The sequence below is a fragment of the Lingula anatina genome, chromosome 4 (genome assembly GCF_051362555.1).
Source record: "Lingula anatina isolate TDL-2025a chromosome 4, LinAna3.0, whole genome shotgun sequence".
Classification (NCBI taxonomy): domain Eukaryota; kingdom Metazoa; phylum Brachiopoda; class Lingulata; order Lingulida; family Lingulidae; genus Lingula; species Lingula anatina.
The window spans coordinates 145,055-172,167 of NC_141770.1; the positions used below are offsets into that span (position 1 = coordinate 145,055).

Here is a 27,113-nt window from a genome sequence, read left to right on the forward strand (position 1 = left end):
AATAAGACTAAATTAAAATCTTAAAAAAACAAAAACAAACAAGCCAATATTTACCTGCAATAGGTTGGACAGCGTGAGTTAACAAATGTGCCGCCAAATGAGGGAGGGCATGTATTTATAGTAAAACGGACGAATACGAACGACGAACACAAACGAAAAGACACAAAAAGACACGATACATTACCACAATCACACCTCACACTTACACATGTTACACTTCAAAGCTAAAAATGATTCGTGTACTTATGTTATAATATCTCAACTACTGTCTATTAATGCATTCTGGACAAAATAGCTCAATCATCATTTAAAAAAAAAAAAAAAAAAAAAAAAAAAAACTATGAGAGTACATGTAAAGATATAAAAATGCTTATCGACGCCGGTAACATCATAATTTTCCTAGGGAAAAAACACCGCCACATTGACATAAAGACCTTATATACTGTACAGTGGCACTCTGTGGCTTTTACTGGGCTATTTGTAGTCTAACTTATATTTACTTCTCAAATTTAGGTTAATTGCCGTGGAAGTACCGGTCATAATTAATCACTGACTGTTACTAAGAGAAACCGAAAATGTCAATGAACGCATTAAAAAAAAAAAGGTTTACAATCACCCCAATAAAATTTAAAACATGCTCGCAATGCAATGTCTGATTGCCTTGAACTCTTACTCAATACCAGGGTGCATATCTGTCTTTAGTGACGGTATTGTTATCAAGCCAGTGAAGCGTTACGTAACAGACTAACTGCAGCCCTTCTGGTCAGATACCTGGCCTAGTTTTAACAAGTTGCAAGCCTGTCAAGTTATCAATTAAAGACAAACAACCCAGTTGGAAGCCAGTCAACTATTGAACGAAGACAAACAACCGCAGTAACCGTGTAGCTTGTCAGTGGGCTGAAGGCCGGCTACAACTGCCTCTAGTTACATACAACAATCAAAGAACTTTTATTTCTTCAAATTTAACTTTATAAATATACTATATCAAAATGTATTTTGTTTCCCAAAACCCGTTGTCAATAAAAAAGCAAACTGGACGCTATGTGTGCGTGTTATTCCTTTTACTTGTCTACATCCATACTTGCGTGGCTGAAAATACGTGGAGTAAGAACAATACGCCTCCTCAGCCTGGCCCTGAAGTAGAACACGTTTTCACACATTCCTTATCTAACAGGTCAGGGTTGAGGTAGCCTTTTCTACAAAGGTGATCGAGGAGTTAGGCTCTATAGAAGCATATCGCACTTGCTGCGTCAGGTGGGGTATTTTACCTTAAAAATTATATGTCAGAGAGTAAGCGTCACGTCATTTCACCTACATTCCCAAAATAAAATCGTCACGTTGAGGGACTGAGTTTCTATTTTTATTTACTGACCTAAATATTTCCTTCAAAGCATTTGGTTTAAGCCGGTTGGAGCAAGTAGGAGAATGGGGGTGTGTACTGGATACTGTAATCTGATTGGTTATTTTTAGGTCATTGCGTAAACAATGGCTTTGCCTTCGAAAACACCAAAACAAATGAATCACAAGAGAGAAAAAGACGTATCTATAGACTGAGGGAAAGTGAAGAGCACAGGTAAGTGTACGTATGTCTACCTGAGGAAGTCGTTTACAATCCTTAGTCATCCATTTTACCTGTACGTGTATGTGCTTCGTCAGTATACTAGAGCCTTTACGTGCATGTAAACAGGAGTTTGTTGTTTATTTTCCGATATAGATAAATATGAATCACAGAGCGACTGCTACATGGAGAGGGAAGTGAGGACTGTTTTCTTTAATTTTTTTCAAGACATCGACGATCGAGTCGGAACAAATAATGCTAACTTTATATCACAAATTAAAAACAATTAAAGGGGGTTGTACAGGTATTTCCACCTCTCAGTGGTTTCAGACGGGGTTGATGAGTTTTGCTGTAGTTCTCTGGTTAGTGCTATCTAATCTGGACATGTAATTCAGCGAACGTGGAATTCAGCAACAGTTTCATTTAAGTAGCGCCGTGGAGAGTTTTCTTTCGATGTTAAACATGTCAAACGTGTACTACATGTACTAGTATTATAGTGACGCGTAACTATGCATTAAGAAATCTTCTGTACACTTTTAAACACACTGTACAGAGTTACATGGGCTGCTATCTGTGCTGGGGTAAGCTGCCTGGACAAGAGGCAGTAAGAGGTACTGTTGTTGTCTTGGGGGGGGGGGGGGAGTTGGCACTGTACAGGGGTACCTGGACCGGTATCTCTGGGACGAAATGCTTATTCTAAAATTTTAAAATTAGTTTTGTTTACCAGACGTGCCTACAAGCGCTGTAAACATTATTTTTTTCTCAATTTGCTACCAAGTAATCTGTGCTCTTGAGACCACTGGAGATCTAATCTCAAATTTGAAAAATGAGAAATGAAGGAAAGCGTCGGGTCTGTCCGGGAGTACTGCGACCAGCTCCTTTGGCTCAGGTTTTATCACGGGTACCAGCTCCTGTAGCTCAGGTATTATCTCAGGTACCAGCTCCTGTAGCTCAGGTTTTATCTCGGGTACCAGCTCCTGTAGCTCAGGTTTTATCTCGGGTACCAGCTCCTGTAGCTCAGGTATTATCTCGGGTTCTACAATGTAACTTCCAGCTGTAGAGCAGCAGATAGTGTCTTGCAATAATTGACCAGATGTTTACTAACGTCGTCTGTGTCATGAACAAAGAAAGGCGTTAACAGAGGAAAAACAGTATTTTGAAACTAACAGTCATCAGTCGTTTGAAAAACGAATACGTTTTAATCATTTATTTTATTCTAAACAACAGTAGATTTACCTGATCTGCGATTAATTTATAACCCGAAAGCCATTCCTATTACACATATCACAAATAAATATTTGAGTGCTGTATTTTCTCTACATATATCAGGTAAAATGTAATAGTACGACTAATTTTTCCACGATAATTATTTCTTAAAATGTTTGTCTGTCTTCATTATTCCACTGCACAGTGTTCGCCAGCGGCTACTAACCAGACAGTGAGCGAAGAGCGTCCTGTGTTACCGGTGCAGTACCATTCTGACTATTCTGTATGGCAATCTCATTCATAACCTGGTCAAGACGCTTCTTTTTGTTTTCAAAGTACACGTATGATCATCAGACTTTTTGTGTTTTACTCAGCGTTAGGAAGAAGTGTGTAAGTCTGTTAGTCTGGTAGCATTCAGCAAGAGTCCCCGTGGACTTAGTGCGCGGTAGCTAGGCCGATAAAATCCATTGTGAACGCCCCCTTTCAATCAGGACATGGACAGTATGGTGGACAGTTTGACCGGACTGTTAGCAGCTGGGATCAGTATAATAGCTGGTATAGATATGGGTTGTAAACAAACTGCTGACATTAAACAATTAAGTGTATGTGTTAAAAACAGAACTTCAAATATGAAATATAGCCAAAACATATCAATCATCTTTCTGGATTGATGAATACTGGTGCTTGTCTTTTTGGAGAGTTGCAGATGTACCCCATATAGGTAAACCATCATTTTGTTTTTGTAAATAACTGAATTGTATGTTTTCAGTTATTTTCTCTTCTCTGTGGATTAGTATCAGCATGATTTCTCTTGATGCTGTCATACTGTGGGAAACTGAATTTGCTCTCGTGCACGCAAATGATAGCCCCTTTTACACCGGAGCTTGCAGTTGCTTAGAAAACACATTTTTGCCCTCTCTAAATTTAAAGTTACGACTTTGACAATAATTGATAGTCATCTTCAAATTCACACAGAGGTGTTAATGCACCTAACTATTGCATCATTTTTGTTACATATTTGCGAGAGTGGGTCAAAGTTCGTTCTCCTAAGGGTCACAAACTCGGTCTGCGCTCTCTGAGTGCTTTTCTAGTTTCAACTGTAAGAACACGGATTTATCTACCCCAATGCACGTTTATGCAGTCCATCTATGAATATTTTAAATTTCATTTTGTAATTACAGGCACCTACGTCCTGCTTGGGTCATTGAACATAAATAAGCAAAAATGAAACAAGTGGCACAAATGTTAATGGGGGTTGTACAGAGTGTGGCATGGACACGAGCGCCGTCTAGCGTTATGTCAGCACGTCAGGGCGACTTCAAAAGACTGCTGCATTCTGCCAGTCAACTGCTGCCTGATGGGGACATTGAGAGACCCAGAGTAGTCGATATGAGGAATGGAAAAAAGGTAAACATTGATAGAATAATATACGCGGCTCTTTAATTTTTATTGAAGAAAAGCTCTCTTAATTATAACGCATGCTCTGTTCAAAAATTGTCTCCATTTAGCCTGCAAGATGCGTTGTGGATCATTTTGTTTTTATTTTATTTATTTATTTATTTATTTATTTTTTTTTTGGGGGGGGGGTGCGCATAAACAGGGATTGTGACAGGATTGCAAAATGTTTGATTTCAGGTTAAACGAGTTTTCTCAGATGATGAGATGTCACGACGCCTTCACAATCTACGGAAGTACATGGCAACCCACGCGATTGGCGGCGTCTTACTAACCTCTTACCACAACGTGAATTACTTCAGCGGGTTTCTGTACACCGCCTTTGGCCGTCCGTACGGTCTAATTGTCACTCCCGACAAGTGCCTCACCCTCGCTGCTGGCGTGGATGGCGGGCAGCCATGGCGTCAGTCCTACGGAGACTGTATTACCTACACTGACTGGCAACGCGATAATTTCTTCACCGTCGTGAGAGAAGAACTTGGCGACATTACTGGATATCTAGGGATTGAATTTGATCACGTGAACATTGAAAACTACCGGAAGTTAGACCACGTTGTCCCACACATATCAAAAGTTGACGTGGGAAAAGCGACCATGAAATTGCGCATGGACAAGTCAGACGAAGAGATAGCACTAATCAGAGAAGGCGCACGTATAGCGAATATTGGTGGTTATGCAGCCATAGAGGTCCTTGAAGAAGGGATTCCAGAGTACGAAGTTGCCATGGCAGCTAACAGAGCAATGGTTCGTGAGATTGCTAAAACTTTTCCAGAGTCGGAATTGATGGATAGTAAGTTGAATGTATAGAACAGTGGCGGGTTTAGGGGGGATTGTCAAAGTGGGAGGGGGGGGGGGGTCCTGACCCCCTTTGATTTCCGAAAAACATCACACCAATGGTCCCCTATTGAAATCAGAATTTTTACTGGCTGAATCGTAGTTCTAAACCGTACCAAACGGCACCGTGCGCCCTCTAAAATACCAAACAATTTCGGGGCCCTTCAGCGAGCCAGGAGACCCACGTCAAGGTGGGTGGGGGGAATGTCAGCTGTGCATTCGCGGACCCCCCTTCAAATAATCCTGGATCCGCCACTGTACATCATATTGTACTCACTAACCTCTGCATTTCGTTTCCGGGCTGGATGGTAGCGTCTTGCTCGTTGCGGTGTCCCTCGGCCATCGTTAGCGAGTGTTTTTACAATTCTCCCCGAATATTACTAAAGTCACTTTACGGAATCGCGTGCGAGCTTTCGCCAAATTTGTACTAACTTCTTAGCTATACCGCGGGTATAATCTAGACGCTAGGGGCTCTAATCCACCGTTGAAAGATTCTAGGTTCGGTACGCGATTCCCGACTTGGGTTATGCCTGGAGAGAAGAGTAACGCAACACCACTGTTTAGTTACAAAAATCAAAACTCGTTTATTGCCAGGTCGCAGCCTGATTTTATACCTAACTTTGCGTGACAGACTTGTATCTTTATTGAGACTTTACTATAATTAAAGGAGATGAGATAAGAAAAGAGATTAACTTTAGATAAGAGCTATAAACTTCTCTTGACACGTATTACGAGTCGCGCGCTGAAGCCTGCGACTCAGATTGAACAAATTACTAGTCTGAACAATATGGTACGACAAGTAAACAAAAATAAATTCGCTTGTATGAGTTATGATGCTTCTTTGCAAGTGTTATCAGAGGTTAAGTAACTTCCAGGCCCGATTAAAAATGGTCTCTCCTACTTTCCAGCTTGTATGAGTTATGATGCTTCTTTGCAAGTGTTATCAGAGGTTAAGTAACTTCGAATTCCAGGCCCGATTAATAATGGTCTCTCCTTCTTTCCAGCTTGTATGAGTAATGATGCTTCTTTGCAAGTGTTATCAGAGATTTAGTAATTTCAAGGCACGTGTAATAATAATAGTGGTCTCTGCTCCTTTCCAGCTTGGACCTGGCTCCAGTCAGGCATCAACACAGACGGAGCACACAACCCATTGACCACAAAGAGGCTCCAGAGCGGAGAGATCCTCAGCCTTAATTGCTTCCCTATGATTGCAGGGTAAAGACTTGTGTACTGAGTTATAGAGCTCTGTATTACACTCACATATACATGTTATAGCTATGATATAGTGTACCGAGTGATAGAGCTCTGTATTACACTCACATATACATGTTATAGCTATGATATAGTGTAACGAGTGATAGAGCTCTGTATTACGCTCACATATACATGTTATAGCTATGATATAGTGTACCGAGTGATAGAGCTCTGTATTACGCTCACATATACATGTTATAGCTATGATATAGTGTACCGAGTGATAGAGCTCTGTATTACACTCACATATACATGTTATAGCTATGATATAGTGTACCGAGTGATAGAGCTCTGTATTACGCTCACATATACATGTTATAGCTATGATATAGTGTACCGAGTGATAGAGCTCTGTATTACACTCACATATACATGTTATAGCTATGATAGATATTATGGAAAGGGGCATACAGTTTAAATTGTCTCTAAAATAGCAAGAAGGTGACAGGCGTTTATTATCTGTCTGTTCTTCCCGTCTTTTACGAGAGTGTGTCGAGCCACACCAGAAGACAGTGTTTCATAAAAGATGAAAAATAATTTTAAGACTTTTCATTAATTTTACAATGAACATTTTCACTGTTTTTTTTTCTAACAGATGGTTCGAAAGCGCGTGCAAGAGTCATTATATGTTTATTAAATTTGTAATGAATCGTTTTCCCCTCTTGCTAGGTACTACACGGCGTTGGAAAGAACGCTCTTCCTGAACACAGTGCAGTCACATCGCCACCTACAGTTGTGGGAGATCAACTGTGAGGTCCACCGCCGTGGTCTGTCACTTATCAAACCGGGCGTCCGCTGCAGCGACATAGCCAACGAGTTAAACGAGATCTACCAGAGCCACGACCTGCTCGAATACCGCAGTTTTGGGTATGGGCACTCCTTTGGCACGCTGTGTCATTATTACGGACGAGAAGCAGGTGTGTTAGACGAGGTTCTGCAGCAGGATTTCGTTATTTAATTTATAACCTCCACCAAGAAGGCTGTTTTTGGATCCGTCTGTTTGTCTGTCTGCTATCAAACTTATTCAAGTTATGGGTGGATTTTGATGACATTGTCATGAACCATCCTGAGGGAACCGAGTAACAAATGTTTAGTTTTTGATATTTTGTTTGTTAGCAGACAATTAGTAATAGACGGGTTTTAAAGACATCTTTCGGTTAGGTCAGAAACGAGCTACAAAGTGGTGATGATTAATTTAAAAATTAATGAAGTAATAATGAGGATTTAGTTTATTACACAGTTAGATCATTGATAAGTAGTGCATGATTATTAATGAGAGCAGTGCTGCCTGGGCTGAAGTATGTGCATGCTCTCTGGGTGATTTTTTAGTTTTTTTTTTACTTTGATATGACTCCCTTAAGTTCTGATATAGACGACTTTCAAAGTTCATTTAAGTTCTAAACAATATCTTACACTATATACATTTATCTGTCACTTATCCAAATCCCTTGGTTTCGGTTTTTACACGTCGGCACCAACCCCCCCTCCTCCCCCAACCCGCCCTTGGATTCCTAATGAGGATTAAGTTAAAAAAAATTTTTTTTTGTTGTTCAGATCTTGAACTCCGAGAGGATATTGACACGGTACTGAAGCCAGGTAACGTAATTTCCATGGAGCCAATGATCGTGATCCCCGAGGGTCTGCCAGGAGCAGGAGGCTACAGAGAACACGATATCCTCATAGTTACAGAGAACGGGGCGGAGAATATCACCAAGTTCCCCTTCGGTCCTGAGCATAATATAGTGAAGAAGTGAAATAAGCAACAGCAAAAGGCTGAAAGAGGACAGAAACTGCCATCTATTGGCCCTGAATATAAACTTTAGCACCCTCAGTTGGGATTCTGATGTATTTCATATTAGTCACATTATGAGGAAGTGTTAGAGATTTAGAAAACACCAGTTCAATCCCGGGAGTAAATTGTGCGAACTTGATGGAATGCGCATTCGCACACAAGCATTTATCAATGTTCCAACATACTCTAAAGATTTTTGGAAAAGCGATTGAAGCTGGTCAAATACTCATTTTACTGTGTTCAAAGCTTTTATTTGCCAGTCTTTTAAAACGTTATGTATGTACGTTATATGTGCTGTTATATGACTTAAATAAGGTACACCTTTGAAAAAAGCAACAGTGCTCTATCGTAAAGAAATAACTGCCACAAGGCCACCCACTCGCACCTTCTGACAATGTTTTATTGCTGTTGTTAGTTCTATACAAATACCATGTAGCTTGTGTTTCACACATACAAGTGCACTATACTTGATACCTATATTTGACAGATAAGCTCATAAATACAGGAATCGCTATATACATGAATAAAAATTAAAAAATTTAATGCATAGGATGACTTGTCGATACCTTAGCTGGTATATATATTTCAACAAATGTATACACACATCATTTAAAGTCCTGACGAATGTAGGTTTCTCCCCAATTCGGATTAGTGGTGTACTACCAGACTTTGCAGGATGAAATGACTAATTCAAAAAGAAATTGCTTGGCACCTTAAATTGTATACAAATTGTAATATGCTTATAAATGTTACCTGCTATCCCCCCCCCCCCAAGGGAAATAGACTGCAATTTATAAGATGGCAAAAAAGCTGCTGGTTGCACTATGCCGCGGAGAATACTCATGATTACACTTCTTGTTTGGTTCAATATGTTGTCAATTCACGCCTTTGTCTTTTTTTTCTAAAAAATAATCACTCGGTTGTCTTCAATAGACCTACACATATATGGAAATGTCGCAATTATGACGTCACACGTAAGATGACGTGCAAATGTTTTAACATTTAAATTAAAATTAATTTAGTCACTGAACGCTGAAGATTTATCTCTTACCCCCAAAAATGTATGTAGGCAATAAATAAGGAGGGTGCCAATATCGTTAACTGTAGCTGCATTGTATACTCAACGGAACAGTGTAAACTATCCACCAATACACTACAACACTAAAAACGAAATACTGTCCATCGCCCAACTTAGAAAAAAGTTTTAAAATGGCGATTTCAAGGTGTCAGAATCTCCTCCGAGCACAGCCGAGAATTAGTAAGAGCTTTGGAAGTAACTCACTCGCGATTCCAGTAATTACGCCGCGGGGTATTCAGGGCACAGACCGTGATCACAAGATACCGCCAATAGATTTTTAGATTTTTAGAAAATAGATTTTTCATGAGAACGGTCCCTTAAACTAATAGGCTATCAAATTGAAGTACTGGTTATCAGTTAGTTACCAGCCAAGCATAATTCCCCTTAACCATGGACAGTCGCCTATTAGCCATATATTGTGTTATTTAAAGCACTCCAGAACACTTTTTTATACCTAAGCTCATCCAAGCCAATAAACTTTTTCAGTGCTGTGCTAGCCATAGCACAACTATACCAACATTTATGTGGTATTTGGTTTCCAATTTGTTTCACGCAAGAAATATTCAGGATTCACTGATATCAGGGTTGCGATATCCCGGTTTATAGTTTACTTGCGGCAGTTGAGGTGTTACTGGTTCATACCCCTTTTTCAGTGTTGGTTTGGCAAGTATACTACCAACGTATGCTTCCAACTCTCTCTTTATCTGATTCTGATTAAGTCGCTCTTCAGGCTGACGTTGGGTGCACTTCTGGATAATCGCCCACCACTTGGTCTCCAGTCCCTGGGCGTTGGCACCGTGAACATCGCTGAGTGCTGACAGCACCGCCTCTCCTGTTAGGAGACGGTTAGTGAACTCTTCTACGGTGACGTCACTGGCATCATCGTAGACTTGCTGACCGTTCCACAGCTCCCACATTATCAAACCAAAACCATAGATGTCGCCATCGTGTGTGTACACCCCGCCTTGGAGGACCTCTAGCGGCAAATATCTGCAGGCACCGAGGGGCTGTAGGCGTCCAGCTGAAGGGATATTCGCCGGTCTTGGACACCCAATGTTAAAGAGTTGAATGTGTCCATGTTTCTCCGGCGGTTGATCCACCTACATGTATAAAAACCTTATTATTGTTCCTGGTTTGCAGACAAAGGGTATATAAAATTGTTCATAGTAAAATATAACAGCAAAAACAGTATACAGTATGTCCATATGTCTGGTTTCCAATCGAGATCCCACGTATTGACGTCATATGACAACTCTAAATCGACATCGAAAACAAATACCCATGGTAGTTTAAGACTTCTGTGGGGAATCCCAGCAGTAACAATATATGCATCATTTTTACCTCCATACTCACCATCACCGTCTCCATGGACAACTCCATATGAACAAAACCCTTTCGGTGAAGCCACTCCAACGCGTCTATCAGCTGCTGGAGAAGGGGGATCAAACTGACGAATAACCGCCACTTGCAATCCTCTTTTGATGAGACGTGGCCTATTTAACAGGAAAAAAAAGTAGGTGTAGAACCGCATTGCAACCAAACGCATCTTGTAACTGCAGTGCATTTTGAAATCAAAGTAAAACGTCAGCACGCATTTTACAACCGCAATTAATTTAGCCACTATTTTCTTTTCTAAGGCACTGTTTAAAACTCAAATATACGTTAGAGAAAAAAGGTGTAGGGAAGAGATTATTAGCTCAATGGCGTTGTATTGGGAGTGGGCCTAAGTAAGGGACTTGAAGCTAATAGGGAGATTAATAGCCCTATCATTAGGGATGTGCAAGGGTCCTTTCGAAACAGCATGCCTCTGGCTGTCTCCGAGGGTGGGGGACTTTAGTTTTGCTCACTGTATACTTTTCTCAACCATAACAGTGTGTATATTTTTTAACTTTTGGGATTGACAGGAATGTGCAATGGCACGTTTGTCGACACTAATGGTCTAAAAGGATACAGCGGAAATTACAAAATGGAAATGGAATCTTCCACCCAAAAGACAGCCCTCATTCGCACTATAAGAGGATTCATGTCTCTGACAATAAATGTATAAATCCTAAATGTTTAAATGTCTCACTCAGCCCCGAACACATTCCATGTATCTCATATGTATCACTATACAACTTGAAATCGTGTCAGTGCCTTGGTTGCAAGGTGCGTTGCGGTTGCAAAAAGCGCAGTCACGCTTTCTGGCTTTCACGCTTTCCAGGTCAACAAAAGATAAATTCAACTGTTTGCATCGGTTCATACATTCATAAACCATTCAGCAAATTAACCATTCATGTTCTGTTTGCAACCGAACACATTTTGCAGGTCGTCAACGGGTTCATTCAACTGTTTGCATCCGTCATACATACCTATTTTTCGGACACACCGTTTTCGCAAGCTCATTATTGTGCCACTGAACACCAAGGACGGCAGGCTGGTAGACGGGTCGTTGAAACTCCCCATTAGTGCAGGGACGTATATCTCCCCGGGTTTTCCCAAAAATCTGCAAATAACAAAACGTAAAGAACATTATAACATCTATTGCCTTTCCATTTAGAGTATAGTTACTAGTGTAATAAAAAGTAATGACTTAAAAGGGCAAATAAGAACACTGCAAATTTGCACGTGTCGTAGTTATAGTTAGTGTGAGCTGTTTGCAGATTTAATTAAATGCATTCTGATATCCCATATGAACATTTTATGTATGAATATTAATTTATAAAAAATAATTATACAAGAACCCAACACACACTTAATAAGCAATTTTACATTACATGCAAATAATAATAATAATAATAATAATAATAATAATAATTATTATTATTATAAAATTGAAAAAATAATAAAAGCAATAGTGGAATGCACATTTTGATTAAAACATTATTATTATACACATAATCACGCACCAACGCACACACAGACAAAAACGCATTCAGCTACAGGTGCATAAACGCACATGCTAAAATACCCATTTTCTCACCTCAGAGCTGCAATATCATCTAAAACATCATCCTCCGTAACTTCTAGATATACCTTGATCATCACTTTCTCTCCGGAATCTTTCAGGTGTAATGGGTAGACCTGCGACCAGATCCCGCTTCTAACAATGGAATCAGTTGGTTGGATGGTTGAAAAGCTTTCAACCCCATATGATTTTCTATCAATGAATTTCAAATAGAATCTCTCCAGGCGATACAAAGTTGATCCCTGGCCAATGCCAAGCGTTTCCACAAGGGGTCTGTAGGTATCAATTATTTTGTCTTTGGAACGCTGATCGTCCTGAATGCAGGTTAGAAGCCTTTGTGTGCCTTCTACTAACTTTGGAATGTGAGTTTTCATGATCTCGAGTTGGTGAGAGGCGTCTTCAAATCGGCCTTCCATGCACTCCTTGCAGTGGCCTAAATCCTGGAAGACTTCACATATCTTGTTAGCTTGTTTTGTCAGAAAAACTGTCGGGTTGGCACGATAGAGATGTACAACTTCGTCCTGTCTCTTGCGGCGTATCCATTTCTTAATACTGGAAAGTCCAAACAGGGCCATCGGAATTGCTGCAAAGATTCCAGCTACGAAACCAACGGGCAGAATTACCGGTGCAAACAGACCAATGGCGACTTTTTCTTTTAATGTCACGATCGGCGTCCTGGCTACGTCATCATCCATCAATCCTTCCACATCGATTTGAAACTCATCTGTGATGTCCTGCAAATTTCCCATGGGGTATGCATTCGTTTTTTCAATCAGTTCATCTTCTATCTGCTTCAGTTCACTTTCAAGCAGTTGAAAGAACGTGGCAAACTTTTTAAACTGCGACTCCAGTGCAGCAGCCATGTAGTTCCCCTTTTTCTCCCAGCTAGAAATTATGGACATAAATTTTTCATTAATGGTTTCTTCTATTATCGATTCAAAGTCCTCAAAGAGTAAGCCACCTTGGGTGTCAGGCAATTTCCACTCCGTTAGTGCCCGTTTTACCTCAGATGTATAGAAGTGATCTTTCAAACAAGTTGCCGTAAATTCTATTTTATCTGCTAAGTCTTTTGTGAGTTCCTCCATCTTGGAATCAGCATTGTCCCGAAAGGTCTGCAGCTTTTGCTCCACCTGGCGATGTACCTTCAGCAGGTCTTCCTTGGACAAAGACGCATTGGAGACGTAAACCTCGGCAGTGGTCATGGTTCTAGTCACAAACCGTCGCAACCAGCTGTAAAATGATGATGGCAGAATAAGTAAACCACGAAAGGTGACAGTTCACGGGCTGGGATGATGGTAGAATAAGTAAACCATGAAAGGTGACTGTCCACGGGCTGGGATGATGGTAGAATAAGTAAACCATGAAAGGTGACTGTCCGCGGGCTGGGATGATGGTAGAATAAGTAAACCATGAAAGGTGACTGTCCACGGGCTGGGATGATGGTAGAATAAGTAAACCATAAAAGGTGACTGTCCGCGGGCTGGGATGATGGTAGAATAAGTAAACCATAAAAGGTGACAGTCCACGGGCTGGGATGATGGTAGAATAAGTAAACCATGAAAGGTGACTGTCCACGGGCTGGGATGATGGTAGAATAAGTAAACCATGAAAGGTGACTGTCCGCGGGCTGGGATGATGGTAGAATAAGTAAACCATGAAAGGTGACTGTCCACGGGCTGGGATGATGGTAGAATAAGTAAACCATAAAAGGTGACTGTCCGCGGGCTGGGATGATGGTAGAATAAGTAAACCATAAAAGGTGACAGTCCACGGGCTGGGATGATGGTAGAATAAGTAAACCATAAAAGGTGACAGTCCACGGGCTGGGATGATGGTAGAATAAGTAAACCATAAAAGGTGACTGTCCACGGGCTGGGATGATGGTAGAATAAGTAAACCATAAAAGGTGACAGTCCACGGGCTGGGATGATGGTAGAATAAGTAAACCATAAAAGGTGACAGTTCACGGGCTGGGATGATGGCAGAATAAGTAAACCATGAAAGGTGACTGTCCACGGGCTGGGATGATGGTAGAATAAGTAAACCATGAAAGGTGGCAGTCCTCGGGCTGGGATGATGGCAGAATAAGTAAACCATGAAAGGTGACTGTCCACGGGCTGGGATGATGGTATAATAAGTAAACCATGAAAGGTGACAGTCCACGGGCTGAGATGATTGTACAATAAGTAAACCACGAAAGTTGACAGTCCACGGGCTGGGATGATGGTAGAATAAGTAAACCATGAAAGGTGACAGTCCACGGGCTGGGATGATGATAGAATAAGTAAACCACGAAAGGTGACAGTCCACGGGCTGGGATGATGGCAGAATAAGTAAACCATGAAAGGTGACTGTCCACGGGCTGGGATGATGGTAGAATAAGTAAACCAGGGTGGGAGACCACTTAGCCTCAGGCTGGGAGACCACTTAGTTTTAGGCTGCTAAACATAAACAAGCTCACAAGTTTTTTCATTAAAATATTTTAAAATATTTTTTAAATTGCCATTGGACTCTTTAGTTTTGTAACTACATTGGGAGAATGTTTTACTAATTTGGGACGCATACTTGCAGAGCTAGGTCGCCACAGGTTTTAAGTCTTTATGGCGTAATACGCGGCATCACCTAAGACTGAACGAGTGATCTAAAAATAAGAATCGCCAAATATTGATGAAATCGAATATCATTTCACGCTCTACATTACATTTTTTAGGTACTTGCCAGATTATTGTTAAAATTCTAAAACTCACTCATAATTCAGTAGAATCCGCCTCTGCAAGCTGATTGGCACCAACTCCTTGATTCCATTTAGTAGAGTGTCATAGTCATCGCTTACATAGCCCAGTCCCATGCTGACCCGTGCTTTCTTTGCTGACATGGTGAACACCTGCTTCTCTGGACTGATGCCAGGCCAACATTTATCAAGATCCTTGATGATTTTTTCCTTCACCATTTTCCTGTCTTCCTTTGGAACCAAATCCCATCTATTACAAACGAAAATGGCGGATCTAGGATCGAATGAGTTTGTGCCCTCAGCGTCTTGATGTTCAACAAGCATTTTCAGCAGCTTTTGAAGCTGAAACGTAAAAGAAAATATTGAAACATATACCGGCAGTGCAGATATTTTCTGAAACCGATATCAGATAATTGAAAAATTGTTCCTTCTCTGTAAAATATAATGGTTAATTAACTGTAAGACAACTGGAAGTCAGTATAACCTTCATATCCCCGTTTTATAAACACTGGATAGCGCTACTTTACACCTTACCTCTAACTGTAACCCTCTCATACACAGTTGGTCTAAATGGAGGGAATTAAAACACATCATAGAGGCACTGTTTGTATACTGACAGTCAATGAAAATGCATCAGAAAACTTTACTTTTTTACCGATAATCGATTCCAACCATATAAACGAGCACAAATGCACTTGTTTGGTCATAAGAGAGTGGGCTGACCACTCGGATGTTTAAAATTTCCGCTTCCGTGATTTTGTGATCAGCTGTTTTTTTCTGTCTCGTGATTGGTGTGATTTAATCAGGTTCAATACATGGTGATTAATTAAGCCTATTTAAGGTAGTCACCGAATCCAGTATGACACATAACAAAAAAAAAGTTCAGTTATGCCACGTCTGACGCTGGAAGAGCGACTGCGGGCCCTGGGGATGCTGGAGGATGGGCGGAACCAAAGATATTTGATCACGTGACCTTGCATTTTAATGATCATTTCTGACCTTTATTTCACCTTGTGTGACTGAATAATGGGTCATATTTCACACGAAAAATATTATTTTCTTAATGTGACCAAAGGAACTTAGTATAGTATTTGATAAATAAATGATGCGTTTTCATTGACTGTCAGTAAAGTTACTTGCATTATAATAACCCTTGTAATATTCTCGCTCAGATAAACCAAAAAATCTTCTCGACTTTCAATTTCCCAACTGCCACACGTGAGAAATGTCATGTTACCCTGTCTTCCTGCACGCCGCCGGCATTATCGCTTAGAATGACGTAAATGAAGGCAAATACACTGTTCTGGTCAATGAAATCTGTCAGTATCCGATCCATGATTTCACTCTCCCCTATACCAGGCGTGTCCACGATGTACACTCCACTCTGAAATACAAACGCGAACGATGAGATATGATTTCGGCAAAGATAAGAATTCGATAATAAGCGGTGATATGGCGGCCGGAGGCTGCACGTGACGGTTGGGGTCAGAGGTCAGGGATATGGTGGTCATGGCGATTGGGGTCAGAGGTCAATGCTATGGTGGTCATGGCAGTTGAGGTCAGAGGTCAAGGCTATGGTGGTTATGACGGTTGGGGTCAGAGGTCAGGGCCATGGTGGTCATGTTGGTTGGGGCCAGAGGTCAAGGCCATGGTGGGCATGTTGGTTGGGGTCACAGGTCAAGGCTATGGTGGCCATGTCGGATGGGGTCAGAGGTCAAGGCTATAGTGGTCATGGCAGTTGGGGTCAGAGGTCAAGGTTATGGTGGTAATGACTGTTGGGGTGAGAGGTCAAGGCTATGGTGGTCATCGTGGTTGGGGTCAAAGGTCAAGGGTGTGGTGGTAAAGGCGGTTGGGGTCAGAGGTCATGGCTATGGTGGTCATCACGGTGGGGGTCAGAGGTCAAGGCTATGGTGGTCATGGCGGTTGGGGTCAGAGGTCAAGGCTATGGTGGTCATGGCGGTTGGGGTCAGTGGTTATGGCGGTTGGGTTCAGAGGTCAGGGCCATGGTGGTCATTGTGGTTGGGGTCAAAGGTCAAGGCCATGGTGGGCATGTTGGTTGGGGTCACAGGTCAAGGCTATGGTGGCCATGTCGGATGGGGTCAGAGGTCAAGGCTATAGTGGTCATGGCAGTTGGGGTCAGAGGTCAAGGTTATGGTGGTAATGACTGTTGGGGTGAGAGGTCAAGGCTATGGTGGTCATGGCGGTTGGGGTCAGTGGTCATGGCGGTTGGGGTCAGAGGTCAGGGCCATGGTGGTCATCGTGGTTGGGGTCAAAGGTCAAGGCCATGGTGGGCATGTTGGTTGGGGTCACAGGTCAAGGCTATGGTGGCCATGTCGGATGGGGTCAGAGGTCAAGGCTATAGTGGTCATGGCAGTTGGGGTCAGAGGTCAAGGTTATGGTGGTAATGACTGTTGGGGTGAGAGGTCAAGGCTATGGTGGTCATCGTGGTTGGGGTCAAAGGTCAAGGGTATGGTGGTAAAGGCGGTTGGGGTCAGAGGTCATGGCTATGGTGTTCATCACGGTGGGGGTCAGAGGAAAGGCTATGGTGGTCATGGCGGTTGGGGTCAGAGGTCAAGGCTATGGTGGTCATCGTGGTTGGGGTCAAAGGTCAAGGGTGTGGTGGTAAAGGCGGTTGGGGTCAGAGGTCATGGCTATGGTGGTCATCGTGGTTGGGGTCAAAGGTCAAGGGTGTGGTGGTAAAGGCGGTTGGGGTCAGAGGTCATGGCTATGGTGGTCATCACGGTTGGGGTCAGAGGTCAAGGCTATGGTGGTCATGGCGGTTGGGGTCAGAGGTCAAGGCTATGGTGGTCATGGCGGTTGGGGTCAGAGGTCAGGGCCATGGTGGTCATGTTGGTTGGGGCCAGAGGTCAAGGCCATGGTGGGCATGTTGGTTGGGGTCACAGGTCAAGGCTATGGTGGCCATGTCGGATGGGGTCAGAGGTCAAGGCTATGGTGGTCATGGCAGTTGGGGTCAGAGGTCAAGGTTATGGTGGTCATGGCGGTTGGGGGTCAGTGGTCATGGCGGTTGGGTTCAGAGGTCAGGGCCATGGTGGTCATTGTGGTTGGGGTCAAAGGTCAAGGCCATGGTGGGCATGTTGGTTGGGGTCACAGGTCAAGGCTATGGTGGCCATGGCGGTTGGGGTCAGAGGTCAAGGCTATGGTGGTCATGGCGGTTGGGGTCAGAGCTCAGGGCCATGGTGGTCATGTTGGTTGGGGCCAGAGGTCAAGGCCATGGTGGGCATGTTGGTTGGGGTCACAGGTCAAGGCTATGGTGGCCATGTCGGATGGGGTCAGAGGTCAAGGCTATAGTGGTCATGGCAGTTGGGGTCAGAGGTCAAGGTTATGGTGGTAATGACTGTTGGGGTGAGAGGTCAAGGCTATGGTGGTCATCGTGGTTGGGGTCAAAGGTCAAGGGTGTGGTGGTAAAGGCGGTTGGGGTCAGAGGTCATGGCTATGGTGGTCATCGTGGTTGGGATCAAAGGTCAAGGCTATGGTGGTCATGGCGGTTGGGGTCAGAGGTCAAGGCTATGGTGGTCATGGCGGTTGGGGTCAGTGGTCATGGCGGTTGGGTTCAGAGGTCAGGGCCATGGTGGTCATTGTGGTTGGGGTCAAAGGTCAAGGCCATGGTGGGCATGTTGGTTGGGGTCACAGGTCAAGGCTATGGTGGCCATGTCGGATGGGGTCAGAGGTCAAGGCTATAGTGGTCATGGCAGTTGGGGTCAGAGGTCAAGGTTATGGTGGTAATGACTGTTGGGGTGAGAGGTCAAGGCTATGGTGGTCATGGCGGTTGGGGTCAGTGGTCATGGCGGTTGGGGTCAGAGGTCAGGGCCATGGTGGTCATCGTGGTTGGGGTCAAAGGTCAAGGCCATGGTGGGCATGTTGGTTGGGGTCACAGGTCAAGGCTATGGTGGCCATGTCGGATGGGGTCAGAGGTCAAGGCTATGGTGGTCATGGCAGTTGGGGTCAGAGGTCAAGGTTATGGTGGTAATGACTGTTGGGGTGAGAGGTCAAGGCTATGGTGGTCATCGTGGTTGGGGTCAAAGGTCAAGGGTGTGGTGGTAAAGGCGGTTGGGGTCAGAGGTCATGGCTATGGTGGTCATCACGGTGGGGGTCAGAGGTCAAGGCTATGGTGGTCATGGCGGTTGGGGTCAGAGGTCAAGGCTATGGTGGTCATGGCGGTTGGGGTAAGTGGTCATGGCGGTTGGGTCAGAGATCAAGGTTATGGTGGTCATCGTGGTTGGGGTCAAAGGTCAAGGGTGTGGTGGTAAAGGCGGTTGGGGTCAGAGGTCATGGCTATGGTGGTCATCACGGTTGGGGTCAGAGGTCAAGGCTATGGTGGTCATGGCGGTTGGGGTCAGAGGTCAAGGCTATGGTGGTCATGGCGGTTGGGGTCAGAGGTCAAGGCTATGGTGGTAATGACTGTTGGGGTGAGAGGTCAAGGCTATGGTGGTCATCGTGGTTGGGGTCAAAGGTCAAGGGTGTGGTGGTAAAGGCGGTTGGGGTCAGAGGTCATGGCTATGGTGGTCATCACGGTGGGGGTCAGAGGTCAAGGCTATGGTGGTCATGGCGGTTGGGGTCAGAGGTCAAGGCTATGGTGGTCATGGCGGTTGGGGTCAGTGGTCATGGCGGTTGGGGTCAGAGGTCAAGGTTATGGTGGTCATCGTGGTTGGGGTCAAAGGTCAAGGGTGTGGTGGTAAAGGCGGTTGGGGTCAGAGGTCATGGCTATGTTGGTCATCACGGTTGGGGTCAGAGGTCAAGGCTATGGTGGTCATGGCGGTTGGGGTCAGAGGTCAAGGCTATGGTGGTCATGGCGGTTGGGGTCAGAGGTCAAGGCTATGGTGGTCATGGCGGTTGGGGTCAGAGGTCAAGGTTATGGTGGTAATGACGGTTGGGGTCAGAGGTCATGGCTATGGTGGTCATCACGGTGGGGGTCAGAGGTCAAGGCTATGGTGGTCATGGCGGTTGGGGTCAGAGGTCAAGGCTATGGTGGTCATGGCGGTTGGGGTCAGTGGTCATGGCGGTTGGGGTCAGAGGTCAAGGTTATGGTGGTCATCGTGGTTGGGGTCAAAGGTCAAGGGTGTGGTGGTAAAGGCGGTTGGGGTCAGAGGTCATGGCTATGGTGGTCACACGGTTGGGGTCAGAGGTCAAGGCTATGGTGGTCATGGCGGTTGGGGTCAGAGGTCAAGGCTATGGTGGTCATGGCGGTTGGGGTCAGAGGTCAAGGCTATGGTGGTCATGGCGGTTGGGGTCAGAGGTCAAGGTTATGGTGGTAATGACGGTTGGGGTCAGAGGTCAAGGCTATGGTGGTCAGAGGTCAAGGCTATGCGTCAGATGTCAGGGTTATGGTCTCATGCTCTCACGTTCTCCGTCGTTAACCAATGGCAAATTGACAACCATATACGGATAAGACGGATTTTTTACATTGAAAAGAAATATGGGAAGATGTATTACTAAAGTGTGTTCAAACCTTTAAGACATCCAACGGTAGAAATATGTCAACAGTATATGCTAACTGCTTGGATCTGTCCTCGGGAAAAAGGTACGGCTTAAGAGCGTCATGGATAGATACACCAGCGTTTTTTAATGGTATAACTGTTTCCATTTCGTCGTCTGTATGAGCACAGGCGTTCACTTGGCGAATAACAATGCGTTTTTCATTAGGCGGGGCGTATTTGATGCGTGTGATGGTAGCCGTACAAGGGAGGTGATCCTCCGGAAGGACCTTGTCTTGAAGGAGCACATTCAACAAGGAACTTTTACCCGAGGATGTCTCACCTTAATTAAAAGGAGAAATGTTCTAACAAGACTTTCAAAGAGGGCCTGTGTGTTTTTAGGGAGATTGTTTGTGGTTATACCACTTATTCAAAAAGCGACGTGAAATACCACAGAAGTTCATAGAACAACATTTTTTTATTATGCCATGGATTAGATAGAGTTGTGTTAAACAGTTTCATGTGCTATAAGTTTTTGGTAAACAAAAATACTGTTTTTAAAATTTCTGTTACATTTTTCTATAGCTATTGATAAATAAACTGTTTATGTTTATGGTTGGAATTGAAAATGAAGGGTGGACCTTTGCATTGCAGATGTCTTTAGTGTAAAATTATCTGACATAATGTATGAAAACACAAACGTATTTTACATACCCGCTACAAGTATGGGACACTCCCCGCTGTCCAGTGTAGCTCGTCGCATCATTAACTCTTCTGTTGCTGACTGTCCCTTCAGCAGCGACTCGGCGCGAAGACGTTCAACTATGACGCCCTCGTGGTCCAAAAACGCCGTCTGATCTATGACGTCACTGAAAATAGCTTGCAGATGGCTGCGTCCTTCGTCATCAATGTCTTTGATGTGTGAAAACACTTGACTGCCCTAAGACATGGAATAAAAATTAACAAATCAATAATGTACAATCAGTGCAAAGAGGACAGATTTGATATTGCTCAAGAATGTGTAACAAATTGAGACAATCATTTTTTCCTAAGCTGACTCAAGGATACAATATACCAAATTATATATGTCAGTCTATATTGAAATAAATAAATAATAAAGAGTTATTGAATCTTATTAAAACTAAACACGTGTATATTCAAGTTTGCTGAATACTTTAGTTTTCGTCAATTTCAGGACATTTTGGAGACTTTACACTACTCCAGTTACTAACACGTGGATCTTTTTTTCTACATATGCATGCATGCATGTATGATATGCCCCTATTTCTAGCTATTTCCCGTTCCCGTTGGGCATATAATGAGGCCAGCTTCCCTGCCAGGCTCTCATATCACATCTGTATGTTGCTTGAAAGTTTCTTGTCCTCAGACAATTGGTGTATTAAAACAAACCTCGTTTGGTCGTCCGCCGGTTTCCATTTTATTTCGATGGAGTTCCAGTCTTTCCAACGCGTCGTCCAGAGTTTCGATACCTTCCATTGAAACTTGCATCTCTTCCATTAGGTCCATGGCTCCACTGAGATCTTCTACCTGTTCAATATCCCCAGACGTAAGCCTTGCCGTAGCTTTGTGGAATGCTTGCAACTGAAAACATATATAGTTTATTATTTTAGTAAAATGTATCAAACTTACAGGTAGAAATTGCATGTGAGAACTGAGAAGGCGTTTCCCTTTCTAAATACACAATAAAAGAAATCGTGGCTCCAGACGTGTTCAGAACCGCCTGTAATGGTTCATCCGATGCATCCATTGATCATTTTAGTGTGAATATCTGTCTGTGTATGTCAGTGTATTTGCCAACAATGAAAACAAACCTGAAATGACTGTCCATCACATGTGGGACGCTGGTTCGGGTTTTCTTGGTCGGCATCTGAATGACCCGGCTCCTCCGTCAAGTCCATCGCCAGTGAAATAGCTTGTAGCTGTTTGTTTTTATTTGCCTTGAGATTGTGTGAGGCCTGCTCCTCGTCTCTTAGCTGACTACCAGTATGCCTTTGTCAATTACAACTGTAAAGTTCAATTTTATGACAATGTACTGGATTCACAGTATGGTTTACTACAATACACTGCAATACAATACAATACTCCACAATGCAATGCAATGCAATACAATAGATTTTATTTCATGTCGGTTATAATTTAAACGGAAACATTAGCTTTGCAGCTATTCACCGACTGAATTACTGCTCATGTAAGGCATATACTAGTTTTAACCCAACGTTTGATAGATACCATCGTTAATATCAGAGAAGAAACGGCACATTTACCAAGTCGATTATGTTGGGGTGTTGCAATGTTTACTTTGAATTTCAGATTATAAGATTCAGCCATGTGAGAATAAGTTCGAACACTCGCGTGTTAAGACGCACTAATACTATATTATTACGTCGTCACAGTAACGAAGGGCACATCAGGTCAGCAGAATGGAAAACACACCACTTCATTCCTAAGCTGGTTATGTATGGGGACATTAGAAAAGGCAGGTAACAACGTTTTAATCACGCTTTATCAAGACACATGAAAAAGTGAATACCAACAGAGATAAATGAGAAAATCGAGGCAGGTAACAAAAACAAGCGGAGGAGCACCATTACAGAGACTGCAAAGATAGTATAGGAGGACAGAGTCAATATCTACAAATGTGCTCGTGAGAGAAGACACACTATTCCCACCCTCAATGCTGCTCTCAAATGCGATTTCTGTGGCAAAATCTGCAGACCGCGTCATGTTTATGTAGTATTTGTTATCCTGTTTGCTCATAGCTGCTCACTTTATTATCACAACCTATATAAATGTAATGACTTAAAATTTAATATTGACTTCCTCAGTTTAAAAGATGCGTCCAGGTAAAAAGGTAACATTCTTAAAGATTTCTATTTCATGTGAGATAGAGTAGGTACAGATAAAGAAAAAGATAAATAACTAAATAAATATCTCTCTCACTCACTTTTCTTTACAAACAGACACTCAGTCATTTGCAAAAATATAGATATATAAGTACTGTAACTTTTACAATATGTGTCAACAACGATATGTTGATAACCTAATAGTACGAGACCTGATAAAACTTTATAAATAATACAAAGCTTTATGATCTAATACAGATAGAAAGAAATATGTGTTTTACTATCAAATAACGGCAGGGGAACATACGCAGATAGAAGATATCAGTCCAGAAAGAGAGGATGCAGCTTTTTCCATTTTTCATTAAATTTATCTATTGTCATGTTTCTCAGACTTATATTTCTCTCTGCGATGTAGGCCTGTCTCCATTCTATTTTTATATTTTCTATGTGCAGGGTAAGTTTTTCATTTTGAATTTATATATAATAAATTTTGTTATAATCAGCAAACTGTTGAGCGCATTGCACTTCATATTTGGAATCCTTTTATACCTCCATTTGAGTACGATTGTGTCATTATATGTCGTTTTACTCTTTCAATTTTTCCATTCCATAAGAAATTAAAGCACATTTTTTGTATTTTGTCTGCATATTTATTTGGTATTGGCAATGTGGAAAATAAATGAGTCATTTTTGGAAGGATCATTGATTTAAGAATTACATTTCTCCCCAAAACTTAGCGATCGGTGAGTCCATTATTTCATAATTCTTTCCATATCTTCGAGTTTCTCTCTAAAAATTTTCTCAATCATTTCATGTAAATTTACTGAGAAATCTATTCCAAGGATTCTGAAAAAACGTTCATTCCAATCGAGATTCAACTCTTTACACTCTTGTGAGTCTTTCTTGCTTCCGAACCAGTTTAATATAGTTTTTTGATTGTTCATTTGTAGTCCAGAGAATTGTGAGAATTCATTTAGAATCTTTAGGGTATTTCTTAAACTTTTTTTCAGTCCCATCCAACACAATAGTCGTGTCAATAGCATACTGGGAGATGAGAAAAGTTTGATTATGTATTGTAATGCCTTTTATGTCTATTTCATTTTTAACATGATACTTAGTATCTCAGCACAAAGAATGAAAAGGTATGGGGAGATGGGGTCCCCTTGACGGCAACCCCGAGAAAGATTGAAGAAAGAAGAGGCAAAACCATTAACCAAGGCACACGAAGAGGAGTCTTTAAGGAAGAGCTTTATCAATTTTATGATAGATTCTCTAAAGCGAAAGAATTCAAAGGTTTTTTCGATAAAACCCCAATCGATTGAATCGAAAACATTAGCAAAATCGATTTGCATCAACAGACCTGGTATTTCATGCGAGTCACAGTATTCAATTAAATCGAAAATGGTCCGTGTATTCTCACCTATGTATCTGCCCGCCATAAACTCATTTTGGTCTTCATTTATTAATATTGGTAGTACTTTCTTTATTCGATTCGTTGAATAACGAATCGAATCATCTAAAAATATGACTTATTGAGAACTCTTTCGATCAAAGCACACAAACCAAACAACCCTGCATGAGTTAGTAAGTTAATGAAGGGGTCAAGGGAAAGAAAACAAAAATTGTTTACTCTCAGTGAAACTGAAAAATATTAGAAAGTACGCGTCATTAAGCCTTTTGGGGCGCAGTTTAACATCTGTAAGAGAGACAGCACTGTTCACACGACCAAGTTAAAATATTTGCTCAGTTCAACCAATTCAGTACAGATCACAAAATACCCTCCCTGGTCCACAAATTCCGCCGTGAAGATGCACATAGCAGCCAGGGTCTTGAATTAGCTGCACTCTATGCTACTGAGACTAGTATCTGTCGCAGAGAGGAAATATCAGTAACACTAGATTTAAGACAAAAATCACAAGTGCTGGATTATAGCTGGCAAATTAAATGTTAAACGCCAGTGAACGCGCACCTGTCACTTAAAGTCACTACTTAATTTGCCCTCTTTTCTTCAATCTGCCCTGAATCACGGGTCTACAGCATTTATGACAGCTGGCCTAGATAATAACACAATCACTCAACTTAAGGATAATCAATCAATACTTCACTTCAGCCGGCCTAGATAATAACACAATCACTCAACTTAAGGATAATCAATCAATACAATTCCACTTCAGTGGCTGTCTAATTTCTTTAAATATACAGGAAACCCACTGGGCCACAAAATAAACACAATAAATTTATTTACGATATAATTGCCCTTAACATCAATTTTCCTTGTCAATTAATTCAATAGACCAGAGTCTATTTGTCTGCTTAGTCGACTTTTCCAAGAACCCAACTTCTTTCACACCGGCTGAGCAGAGCTGATGATGGCAACATTTCAGTAATCTTTCAAAGTCATCAACGGTATGTAGGTCAGTCGCATAAAAATTTCAATGGCAAAAGGCGGTCATACCCCCCTATTTAAAGCTCTCAAAATACTCGAAAATAAACACTTTTTACTCTGCAGATATATTTCATAGGGGTTATAAACAGTATGAAATAAGGATGTGATAAGTACCAAGGGACAAATAAGGTGTTTTTTCATAATGGACAGTGTCTCCCTGGCAATAATCTAAGCCCGTGAACAAAAAAGAGAGTGCACAAAAAATCTCAATAACTAAAACCTGAAAAGAAAAAACGAATTTTTGTTAAATACTTAAAATCTGAAGGATTCTTGCGACAGATGTGCAACAAGTTAATAATGGAATAAGATATATGAAAAATGGGAGGAATCCCTGTCGATAGCACTCCCGTAGTAACATCTGAAACCCAAATTGAATAGGCGCTGCTGAATATTATTTCAAAATGAGATGTTAAAACCTAGACCAAAACTCTCCAAAGGACTTTAAACTAAAACCTTCAATTTAGTGCTGTGCACATCTGAAACGCCTGATAAACCCCAATTGTATAGTTTACTGTATACTGACTAACAGACTTACATGGTTTTAGAAACAGACCGGAAGTTTAGCGAAGGAGAGGATTTTAACCCTGTTACTGCACGCCTGATAACATATTCACTCTTTAAGTTAATCGTTAACAGACATTTGTTTTATGGGGAAAAAACACTCTGAATATCCGAATATAAGTATGCAGGGCAAAAGGTTCTCTTATAATTACCTAAACTATGTAGCAAACGTAAATATGGTGCAATCCATTAAGTAAATGCAATTCGTGATTATAGGCATATCAGTAGATGGTGGCTACACCCAGCATTTTTTTTAAATCAAAAACTGGTATGATGCAAGTACCGTACATGTAGCCCAGCCCTGTCCAGCATCTTTATATGCGACATAGAAACTAACTGAACTAAAAACACCGCTATTCAACAAGTCTGGAAGAACTTATTCGCACAATAATGTTTTCAATGCAGGAATTTTTCTAATTTACACTGCACAGTTCTCTCGTTGAGGTCACTGGGGTGTTACTGCGATGTTGTTATTGATATCAATACAGATATAACTGAGGTCTTGGTGCATACGTGACAGGATAGATATGTTGGAACGTATTGTGTAGTGTGTTGTGAGTATACTTACGTTTGGTTTCAGCCGCTGATCAGATGACCCTATTCGACGTAGTACACTCGGAGATGGGCGCTATTCATTAAGTAATATGACTAAATTCAATTTCACTTCCTCTGGTCCTCTGTGACCCATTCCAATGAACGATGGACTTAAAGTTAATGGATACATTGAGGCCGGTCTTCTTCAATCTTTGTATTTTATGATCTGGCCGAAAACTTGAATAATAGTAGCTCTTGATTATCACTTATCTGCTACCTGCCGCTTTATCACAGCGGATGAGCAGCTACCGGTTGTACGATGCTGTGCCCACTGATTTTGCAAAGTGAAAGTACCTGGGTGGAAATTGGACAGCTTTAACTAAAGCAAATAACACTTAGTCACTAAAAAGGTACGTAACAC

At 42.1% G+C, this 27,113-nt stretch overlaps 2 protein-coding genes across 3 annotated transcripts; one reads left to right on the top strand and one right to left on the bottom strand.

Annotated features, from left to right (window-relative positions):
• Positions 1-1,494: 1,494 nt before the first annotated feature.
• LOC106163450 (uncharacterized) lies at positions 1,495-8,646 on the top strand. 2 transcript variants are annotated; one of them, XM_087010401.1, is made up of 6 exons: positions 1,495-1,573; positions 3,946-4,171; positions 4,400-5,009; positions 6,154-6,268; positions 6,977-7,224; positions 7,862-8,646. In XM_087010401.1, the coding sequence occupies exons 2-6, from the start codon at positions 3,989-3,991 to the stop codon at positions 8,059-8,061; spliced, it is 1,356 nt and encodes a 451-aa protein (XP_086866527.1). In that variant the 5' UTR covers positions 1,495-1,573; positions 3,946-3,988; the 3' UTR covers positions 8,062-8,646. The 2 variants fall into 2 exon arrangements, with proteins under 2 accessions (XP_086866527.1, XP_086866528.1); XM_087010402.1 differs by having other exon boundaries at positions 1,535-1,579.
• Positions 7,841-26,840, bottom strand: LOC106163465 (uncharacterized). Its single transcript, XM_013541059.2, has 11 exons — positions 26,727-26,840; positions 22,120-22,312; positions 21,698-21,889; positions 21,002-21,227; positions 20,323-20,630; positions 16,093-16,239; positions 14,872-15,197; positions 12,140-13,354; positions 11,529-11,662; positions 10,531-10,670; positions 7,841-10,277 (listed from the first exon to the last, which is right to left on the bottom strand). The coding sequence occupies exons 2-11, from the start codon at positions 22,204-22,206 to the stop codon at positions 9,741-9,743; spliced, it is 3,312 nt and encodes a 1,103-aa protein (XP_013396513.2). The 5' UTR covers positions 22,207-22,312; positions 26,727-26,840; the 3' UTR covers positions 7,841-9,740.
• Between the last annotated feature and the right edge of the window lie 273 nt (positions 26,841-27,113).

What these genes read in the sequence shown, in the direction of transcription:
- LOC106163450 (XM_087010401.1), top strand. Translation starts at nt 3,989, where the DNA reads ATGAAACAAGTGGCACAAATGTTAATGGGGGTTGTACAGAGTGTGGCA. An exon ending in AGAGTCGGAATTGATGGATA is followed by an intron (nt 5,010 to 6,153) that starts GTAAGTTGAATG and finishes GCTCCTTTCCAG; the next exon opens with CTTGGACCTGGCTCCAGTCA. An exon ending in TTATTACGGACGAGAAGCAG is followed by an intron (nt 7,225 to 7,861) that starts GTGTGTTAGACG and finishes TTTGTTGTTCAG; the next exon opens with ATCTTGAACTCCGAGAGGAT.
- LOC106163465 (XM_013541059.2), bottom strand. Translation starts at nt 22,206, where the DNA reads ATGGACTTGACGGAGGAGCCGGGTCATTCAGATGCCGACCAAGAAAAC. An exon ending in CGGATTCTACTGAATTATGA is followed by an intron (nt 13,355 to 14,871) that starts GTGAGTTTTAGA and finishes ATCATTTTACAG; the next exon opens with CTGGTTGCGACGGTTTGTGA. An exon ending in TGTCCATGGAGACGGTGATG is followed by an intron (nt 10,278 to 10,530) that starts GTGAGTATGGAG and finishes TTATACATGTAG; the next exon opens with GTGGATCAACCGCCGGAGAA.